The 10,478-nt window shown below is 33.6% G+C and overlaps 1 protein-coding gene across 1 annotated transcript; it reads left to right on the top strand.

The window, feature by feature from the left end:
• Window positions 1–285: 285 nt before the first annotated feature.
• Window positions 286–2,779, top strand: LOC116127331 (putative disease resistance protein RGA4). The gene is made up of 3 exons (XM_031412980.1): window positions 286–819; window positions 1,454–1,551; window positions 2,566–2,779. The coding sequence occupies exons 1-3, from the start codon at window positions 286–288 to the stop codon at window positions 2,777–2,779; spliced, it is 846 nt and encodes a 281-aa protein (XP_031268840.1).
• Window positions 2,780–10,478: the final 7,699 nt, after the last annotated feature.

The raw sequence follows: 10,478 nt of genomic DNA, 5'->3' as shown, positions 1-10,478 counted from the left end.
TTTTACTCAAAACTTATTTCCATCTCAAGTTATAGTAAAGCTAAAAGTGTAAAGGAAACTTAATTATTCTTTGAGTAAAGATATCTTCATCACAACATAAGCAAACTAGATATTTCAATTTTTGATCAATCTTTGTGTAATCAATTACCATCATTCAATATGGCTAAAGCTCTTGTTTCTATTGTCTTGAAACAACTGGCTTCCATCGGTCGTCAACAAGTGGAAGAAGGAATAAGGTTGATTATGGGTGCTGACCAAGAGGTTGAGAAGCTTTAGAGCAATTTCATGGCCTTTCAAATTGTGCTTACTGATGCTGAGAATCGACAGGTGAAGGAGAACACTGTGAGAGTTTGGTTGGCAAAGCTCAAAGACGTGTCCTATGACATAGATGATGTGTTGGACGAGTGGAACACGAAGCTTCAAATTTTAAGAATTAAGAAAGCTAAAGATGCTTCTAAGCCTCTAAAAAAGGCATGTTCACTCATTCTTTACTATCTTAGTTGTAGGCCATCGGTTCTGCATTATGATATTGCTCTCAAGATGAAAGATCTTGATAGGAAATTAGATATTATTGCTACTGAGAAAGAGAGATTCCAATTTAGATCAATCACTGAGAGTAGCAAAGAAGTACAACGACCAATGACAACCTCTATTATTGATTTAACACAGATTTATGGAAGAGATGATGACAAGAATACAATAATAGATTTTTTGCTTACTCAGAGTAGTCATGCACAAGACCTCCAAATTATCTCTATGGTAGAGATGGGAGGAATTGGTAAGACTACTCTTGCTCAATTAGTATATAACGATGATCAGGTGAACACCCATTTTGAAAAAAAAATATGGATGTGTGTTTCTGAGCCTTTTGATGAGCTTAGAATTGCCAAAGCAATCCTTGAATCTCTCACAAATAGTGCACCAAACTTAAATGAGTTAGAAACTGTGGTGCAAAACATATGCTGACATATTGACGGAAGGAAGTTTCTTCTTGTCCTAGATGATATATGGACTAAAAATCCCAAAAATTGGGATAAATTGAAGCGCTCTTTTAAGTATGGGTCTCCATAAAGTAGAATTTTGGTGACCACACGTAAGGAGTAAGTTGCAAATGTCATAGGGACCACCAAATGATCCCATTGGGGACATTATCTGAGGAACAATGTTGGTCATTGTTTAGTAAAGTTGCGTTTTTAGGAAAAAGCAATGAAAAATCTAATGAATTGGTAGGAAAATTGTTCATAAGTGTAAGGGTTTGCCACTTGCAGTAAAGACTTTAGCGAGTCTTTTGTGTTTTAAAAGAAAAATTGTTGAATGGAAAAATATCTTAGAGAGTGAAATTTGGGAATTAGAAGAGGCAGAACAAGACGTTTTTCGACCTCTACTATTAAGTTATTATGATTTACCCCCTACTTTGAAAAAATGTTTCTCATATTGTACTATTTTTCCAAAGGATTATAAGATAAAGAGAGAACAATTGATTAGGTTATGGATGACTCAAGGTTATGTCGAGTCAAAACCAAATAAGGATATGGACTTAGTTGGTGAAGAGTATTTCGAAACTTTGGCAATGCATTCTTTCTTTCAAGATTTTGAACAAAGTGACTATGATATTTATATAGGTTCTTGCAAGATGCATGATATAGTGCATGATTTTTCTTAATTTCTTACCAAAAATGAATGTTATACAATAGAGGTTGATGATACAAGAGAAATTGAATTAGAATCTTCTTATGATAAAGTTAGACATTCAATGATGAAGATTCAAAGAGAGGCTTCATTTCCTAGCTCTATTTATACTAGAAATACTTTTCTACATAGCATTGTGGTTGATTGTAATTACAGTACTGACCCTAAGATAGTTTTGTCCAAATTAGTTGATCAATTTACATGTCTAAGGTTATTATCTTTGAGTGGCTGCTCAATCAAAGAACTTCCAATAGAAATAAAAAAAAATTATACACTTGAGGTACCTTGACTTGTCTAGGAATGAAGACATAAAAGAACTTCTTGAGACATTGTGTGGGTTACATAATTTACAAACCTTAAACATCACTTTGTGTGAAAATCTCACAAAACTACCACAAGGGATGGGAAACTTAATCAACTTGAGACATTTGTTAAATGGGGGGACTCCTATAAGTTACATGCCAAAAAGTTTATGGAGATTAACTGGTCTGCGAACATTACAATTATTTGTTATAAGTGAGGGCAGTTATGGTAGCAAAACATGTTCTATTGAATGTCTAAAAAACTTCAATCACCTTCGAGAATTTGCTATAAAGGGGTTGGGAAATTGGAGAGATATGGATGAGGTTAAGGGAATAGAGTTAAAAAATAAGAAAAACTCGCGTGATTTGTATGTAGACTTTGAGGGGAGGATGAATGAGGAGCAAAATCAAGAACTTCTTGAGGAGTTGCAACCACATCCAAATTTAGAGATATTAAAACTACGAAATTACAGTGACAACACTATTTTCCCTAATTGGATGATGCCATAAATTAATTTGAGAATGTTATTTCTTTGGGTTGCATAAACTATAAGCATTTGTCTCCTTTGGGTAGGTTGCCATCCCTTGAAATTCTTGTGATAGATGGAATGAAGAGCCTGAAAAGAGTGGGTAATGAGCTTTTGGGAATAGAGAGTGATGCCACGTCATCATCTACATCAATTATTGCGTTTCCCAAACTGAAATCACTTTGGTTCTGGGAGATGGAAGAATGGAGAGAGTGGAATTACGACATCTCTTTAGAACCTGCAAATTCTATACTGCCCTGAATTGACATCTCTACCAAACCACCTTCATCAGATGACAACATTGAAGAAAGAAATAGTTGAATGTCCTCTTCTTGAAGGATAGAGAAGCGATAGTTGATCATCATCTTTGTCTGATACTGATTAAGTTCTCTGAAATTATCAACTTCAACACTGATTTTCCTTCAAACCATAGGTAATTTCCTATCTTTTCCCATTTAATTAGTTTTTTAATTACATTCCTTGTTTTTATGACAATAACTCACATCTTTAATATTTAATACCCTAATTATCAATCACCATTTTTGTACTCTTTAATCATCTTAATGAATCTAATTATACTCTTATTATAAAGCTTGTAATTTAAGCATCGGTTTGCATTGATATTTTATGTTTTTCTGTAAATGTAACAAATTCATTTTGTCTACTCAAAATAATAGGATTTGAACCGTGCATGGTCTCTGTTAAAGTGAAGAACATAACAAGAAAATCTCTACTAGATTCAGAAATTAGTGTTTGTTATGTTCCCAAAAGAGCTTGAGTGAATTGATAGCTCATCATCGTCTCATCCAGTTTTGACCAGCATCTCTCAAGTCTTAACTTCAACTTTGATTCTGCCAAGTGACAACCTTTGAATTCTCAAAATGCTACAACCATGATCAATCCATAGGTAATTTCTTCTCTCCTTACCGGTTAGCTTCTTTTTTATGATGAAAATTTTTTGGACGAGATTCTTTAGTGTTACTGCTTGTGAAAGCAATATTTTTAGAACTTTTTGTGAAAGCAATATTTTTAGAGCTTTTTGTGAAAGCAATATTTTTAGAACTTTTTGAATAAATAATAAAAGCAACATAAAGTCAAAATGTTACTCAAAAATCAATTTTAACATCCTCTGCACTTATTGTTGGATTTTCAACTTCATAATTTGGTCTTACATCCTGTTTTTAAGAGAAAATTTATATTTTTTACTCCATTTTTGTTAATTTAAAGTTAACTCATGCTAAAGTTTTGTTTTCTTTTCTTTTCAAGCTGCAGCAACCAGGAAATCCTGCACTGGACACATCTTGTGAAAGAAATGTTGAATACGAGGCATCATTGCAATTTCAAAACAGAAAAGGCTCCTTCAGCTTGCCACGGTTTTATTTAAGAAATTGTTGTGTTATGTTGTTGGATGTGAATTGGACACGGTAATCTAGCCATAGGGTATCTTATATAATCTTGAATCTATAACTTTGTAAAAACAAATTACTAAAAAAAATCAATTTTTATTTCTTTTCTTTTCAAGCTGCAACAAACAACCATGACACATCTTGTGAAGAAATGTTTAACATCAAGCATCATTATAAAGTGAAAAGGCTCCATCAATTCGCCATATCGGTTTCTACTGGCAATTGTTACTTTATGGTGAGGCATACTAATCACAAGGACGAGGTAATTGTTACTTTATGGTGATGCACACTAGCAATTCTTATATGATTTTGTATCCTAACTTTGTACATTTCAATTATTCTTGCTAATTATTAATTTTATTATGTTATATTGTTATAGGGAAGATATTAGTTTCTCAGTAGAGCTAGTGTTCTCTGGCATACAAAAGAGAGAATATCAAGAGGCGACCAGCTGGTGATACTTTAAGAAACATGTGTTCTTTAATTAGCTTCTCTGTTTTGGAGAAATTGATACTCTAGCAATGCTTGTTAGTTGCCTAAATTTAAAAAAATAGGACATTTGTTAACATATTAGTCTTGTGTTACTGCAACAGGATTTGGAACATTGCAGAGTCTTCTCAGTTAAACTGAAAAATAGAAAAGAGAATCAGAAATTGTGTTTCATGGTAATTAAGTTCCCTAGCTGCTAGCATATTTGTCTTCACATAGCAGTGCAAGATATTCTCATATTTATATCTTAAAATCAGATGCAGACTTGGATAATTTTGTGATATATATAACATTTTTTATCCTGTCTCACACAATTGATCATGTATTGCAGTTTAAGGTTACATTAGTTATATTTTTCAATAATTGTGAGCTTCAACCAGGAAAATATCCCTTTTGGTCAGAATGAGAAAGTGTCGGTTATCTCTTGCATGTAATAGCCAGCCATACAATATGCAAGAGCTCATTGGCATGACGGAACTGATCTGTTTTAGTAGCCTGAGTCTTTCTCTGGTTCGAAGCTTCAAAACATGTATTTATTAATAAGGGACCAACACGGGTAATTTCCTCTCTCCTTTTCTTTTTAATTAGTTGTTTTATTATACTTTTTTTTTTTTTTTTTTTTGGAATAAATCACTTCTTCACACCATTTTTCATACTTTCACAATTGATCATTTGATTTACATATCTTTGTAATAGCTAGGATTTTGAAACATTGTGTTAGGATTCCACATTGAAAGGGAAAATGGTGGGTATGTGGGCAATAAAGGCTTGGCACCCTCCCTTGACAAGCCAGTTTTCTAATGAGAGTTCTACCTAAGCCCATGAAAGACCCATGACTCAACCCAAATTGTTGAGTTATTGGAGCGAGTTCATATCAATTGGTATCAGAGCATGATCCTGCACATGCATGGCAAGTTGAGCTTGGGCCCGGGCTGCTACCCCAAGGAAAGGGGATCCGTGAAGTCACCCAAGGGGTAAGAGGCTGACGTGGAGCCCATGCAGCAGGGTCCAATGGGCACCCCAAGGGGTCGAGAAAGAGAGTTGCTGACAGGCTTCTAGACGAAGTAAGACTCAAAGGGAGTGCAGTAAAGGCCGATGAGGGCGGGATAGCCAATGAGGGCGGGTGCTCTCTGGAAAGAAGACCAACAAGGGCGTTGGGTCTCGAAGCATGGGGGAATGTTAGGATCCCATATTGAAAAGGGAAAAGGGTGTGCATGTGAGTTATAAAGGCTTGGGCACCCTCCCTTGGCAAGCCGGTTTTTCAAAGAAAGTTCTACCCAAGCCCATGAAAGACCCATGACCCAGCCCAAATTGTTGAGTTATTGGAGTGGCTTCCTATCAAATTGCAGGGTCTCAATTAAAGTGTTGAACATAATTTCGACATCTCTACTATAATCAAATTTAATTGGTAGTTTCATTATCAGAATTAAAGAGATTTTATTTCTCAGCAAAATATCCAGATATGAAACTTATCTAAGAAACTTATGCTCTTCTCTGTTTAGGAGTATTGATACATTTAGCTAGCAGTGCTTGTTAATTGCTTGAATTACTAAATTACTGAATGATGCTAAGACAAAAACATTGAAATCATTTTTTTTTTTTTTTTTAAGTTGAAAGATCAATTTTCTATAGTTCACTCAATTTTTCATTATTTGAACTTCATTTATCATATTGCAGCATATTAACATATTAGTCTTCTCTTTGTGCTATAGGATTTGGAACGTTATAGAGTCTCCTCAATTGAAGTGATTAACAGAACATGGTCATCCCTTCTAGAATCAGAAATTTTTTCGTGGTAAAGATACCTAACTGCTAGATTATTGGTCTTCACAGAATAACATACATAATAATGTAAGGTTTTCTCATATTTATATCTAAAGTCATGTTCAAACTCGATAATTAGGCGAATATATATGAAACCGCAGTTTATGAATCCTTTTTCACTGAAATAATAATGTATTTTGCACCTTAAAACCGCAGTTTTGTTTTTCAATAATGGTTTGCTTCAACGTGTAACTCTACATTTTGGTCACAAGAAGGAACCGCAGTTTTATCCACCAACGGTTCTCGCTTAGGTGATTTGAGGTGTGAACTGTGTCGTTCATTTTCAAAGTTCATCCAAGTCTGTTTCTTCGAAAAACTGGTTGCTTTTAGAAGAACATTCCAGGAATCTGGTGTCACTTAAGCAAATTAATGATCCCTTGTGGACAATGCTGAAAATGGAATGAGGCATATGTTACCATCTCTTTCTTTGTTTCATTTCATCTCTCAGTTGAAGCAATAATCTCTCCAACTTCTGCTACTTATCTCAGCCAATAGTTTTCTCACATTATTATATACTTAACTTATCTCATCATTATCTCCTCCAGTTCATATAATATTGCAAGATTTTCTCATATTTAGATCTTAAAGTCAGATGCAGACTCAGATATTTTTGTGATATATATAACATTTTTTTTTTTTTTTTTTATGCATCCTGTCTCACAGAACTAATCATGTATTGCAGTTGAAGGCTACATTAGTTAAATTTTTCAATTATTGTGAGCGTCAACCAGGAATCTATGCCTTTTGGTCAAAAGAAGAAAGTGTCAAATATCTCTTGCATGTAATGGCCAGCCAGACAATATGCTAGAGCTCATTGGCATGAAGGTGCTGCTCTGTTTTAACATTTTGAGTTTTTCTCAGGTTCAAAGTTTCAAAACATATGTTTATTAATAAAGGATCAAAGTTTATGTATATTATCTACAAACATTTTGTACTCAGGTGATGTGAAACTTGGTTCCATGGAATTGAACTCTGAACTGCCTCTTTCATTTTCAATGTGCACCCACTACTGTCTCTTCAAGCAACTGGCTGCCTTTGAGTGAAAAGTTCTGGAATCTTGAGTTTATAGATTGAAAGCAAATTCGTCATCTTCAGATAATCTCTATATTAGCATCACTGTCTTAGCTTCATATTATTAACACCGCAAGTCTGCAGTACACAAGCTGCACTCATCTGAAGCTAAACTCCACTGCATTCTGCTGCTGCATATGAAGTCCGTTAGTTCAAGGACCAAGTCTGTTAGTTCAAAGGTTAAACGTCAACGTTTTTACAACTAGCTGTTATACTAAAACTAAAGTCTGGAACGATTCAAGCAGCAGCAGTGTTCATCTTCTTTCACCTACCTCTCAACCTCCATACTGTGCACTCATCCAGAAATAGTGCAGATCCTATGGTCAAGATTTTGTTATTTTGTGTTTGTCATGTAAGTTTGAATGATTGAGATGTCTTGTTGTGGTTAATCACATGGATTGCCAGCTCAGATTGATTGTAACTATATAAATATTCGGCAAATCAGGTCCCAGTAAGATTGAGAGGAAAAATTCAGAATCAAAATTTTTTGCTCTCTGTTTTTCATCAAATCCAGTTCATTTTTCTGCAATGTTTTCAATTGTTTACACATATCATCTCTTGATACTCTAATTTAGTATCAGTATATGGATATTTGTAGCTTGATTACAATGGTAGCTATGGATTTTGTACCCAAGCCGTCAAAATCCAGACTGGGAGTCGCTCCCGTAGTCCTAGCTACAGCAGAAAGAAGTCAGATTGGTTAAAAGTTGTTTGATCACTTTGAAGTTTCTTTTTTGATGGGAATCACTTAAAACCATGTTTTATGATTCAAGTTCATCTATTAGGTTTACAGACTTTAGAACCCCATAAATATCATTTGTCCAATAACTTTGTGAAAGAAATTTTGTCAAAGCATATGTTTATTGTTTTTCAAATAGAAAAAGTTAATCTTCTATAACATTATTTTTCTGTCTTGTTTCATGCTCTGCTCTGGAAAAACTATAGTTTATCATCAGCACTCCCGAAATATATCTGCAGCTTATGTTACTATTTAGTGAAATTGCAAAAGATTGTGAGAATAAATTGTTGACAATTGTGCAGAGCTTATGTTAAAAAAGAGGAATTCTGCAGAGCTTTTTGCTTTTTGCTTTTAGCTTCTACTAGTCTGGCCTTATTAAAAGTAAGAAAAGTTTATTTCCTAAAATAAGGTCAATGATGTCAAAGTTTGTAGCATGGAAAATTTAATTTGTTTAGCTGAAACTGCAAACTTTTCTAATTACTTCCATAACAAGTTATGGTAAAGCTAAAACTGGAAAGGGAAAAAAGAAGTAAAACTTATTCTTTGAGTAAAGATCTTCTCCCAACATAAATCAATCAAAGTGTTGCCTTTAATTGGCTATCTACACTTGGCATCGGATTTTTTCTTTGCCTTCATAATGGATATATATGCAATTATGCTCTCAGCAAGGATAGCTTGTTAAAAGTTTAACCCTTGAAAATCAATATAACATTTTAAACCATATCAGTTCGTTCCGTGTAATAATTTACCATATGTGTAAAGAGATGACCTTCGAATTGTCAAGCAGCTACAATCGCCATCAACTCCCAGTGATTTTCTCTCTTCCCTCCTTTTCAAACATTTTCTTTTCATAGCCTAAGCAGATAAAATTATGAATTAGATTTTATCTTGTGTTAAATTTATAACAAGCTGAAAATTTTCAACTTTTTGAATAAACAATAAAAGTATTAAGTGTCTTGTTAACTATTAAGCTGGCTGATGCTAATTGTTTTCTTTTCAAACTGCAGAAAATAGTCATGCACAACTGCATTGGGAAAAGGCTCTATCAACTCTCCATGCTTTTTTCAAGCAATTTGTCTTCTGTTGATGTATGTGAGGTCAACTCGGTGATGTGGCTTATATCTTAAGTTTCAATTCTTGTAGCTAATTATCATTATCAATGTTTTGATGTTACAGGGGATGGTATTTGATTTCTCAGCTGAATAAGTGTTCTCTGGCATACAAAAGAGAATATCAAGATGTGACCAATCTGGTGGAACTTTAAGAAACATATGCTCTTTAGCTTCTCTTTTTGAGAATTGATACACTAGGAGTGCTTGTTATTCTTTTGAATTACTAAGTTACTGGATGATGCTGAGACAAAACCATTGAAAGATCAATTTTGTTGGAGTTATGTCATTTTTTCTGGTTACACCTTATAAATCACAGGATTTAGTAAATAATGCTTCAACCAGTACTATAATATGAGAAAATAGAATTAGAAATTGTTGTTTCATGGTAAGACCCCTAGCTGCTGTAGCTTATTTTTCTTCATAAGATAACATAGTTAACATTGCAAGATTGTCTCATACTTCGATCTTAAAATTGTATAATAGTCTGTCTATCCCATCTCACAAAAATAATAATGTATTGCAGTTTATGGCTATCTCTAGGCATGCAGAAACTGGTCTGTTTCAATCGATGTTTCTCAGGTTATAATACTTATTCATTTTGGTGTCACATTCCAAATGAGTTGATTAAGTAACTTTAAATTATATAAAAGATCTAGTTGTTTCGAAATCTTTTATGCCATTGTCTTATTAATTTATGGAAGCATATGCCATCAGATCAAATATTGTACCATTTTATACTAACATATTGCTAAAAAGGCATGAAACTGAGCTGGCGTTTTTATTATTGCCCACTGATTAATTGATTATGGAATTGAACAAGAATAAATTATTTGAATAAAATATCATATATATACATCAGTTGTATCTCCACTATCACATTTATATAAATTATTTGTTACGCTTATTTATAGCCAATAAATTAATTGATTTTAGGAGTAGGACTCAACAATAAATACCTTGACGTAATGGCATGCACCAGCGGAGGCTTTAGCTCTATTTAGGTGCTCCGTGTTAGATTTGTCAACCACTTCAACAATAATAGGTCACGTAGACGTATTCAGAGATCTCGTTGTAAGATTTCTTTAAGTTATTAATTTATTATTGAGTTTAGGCTTAGGAATAAGAATCTTTGTAATACTAAGTTTTACTCTTTAAATTTAGTATATAAATTTATTTTTCTCTTGTATGTGAGTGATAACAAATCATAGAGTAAATTACTTTCATTGGAATGAGAGAGGTGAGACAGTATTGTAATAATATTAACTATGTTAGATGTAGCCTATTAATTGGATGAATCAGGGTAAATCATGCAGATATTT

This window comes from Pistacia vera, unplaced genomic scaffold, assembly GCF_008641045.1.
Source record: "Pistacia vera cultivar Batoury unplaced genomic scaffold, PisVer_v2 Contig190, whole genome shotgun sequence".
NCBI classification, from domain to species: Eukaryota; Viridiplantae; Streptophyta; class Magnoliopsida; order Sapindales; family Anacardiaceae; genus Pistacia; species Pistacia vera.
Note: the sequence above shows the minus strand (reverse complement) of the source record. Positions and strands in the feature narration are given on the sequence as shown.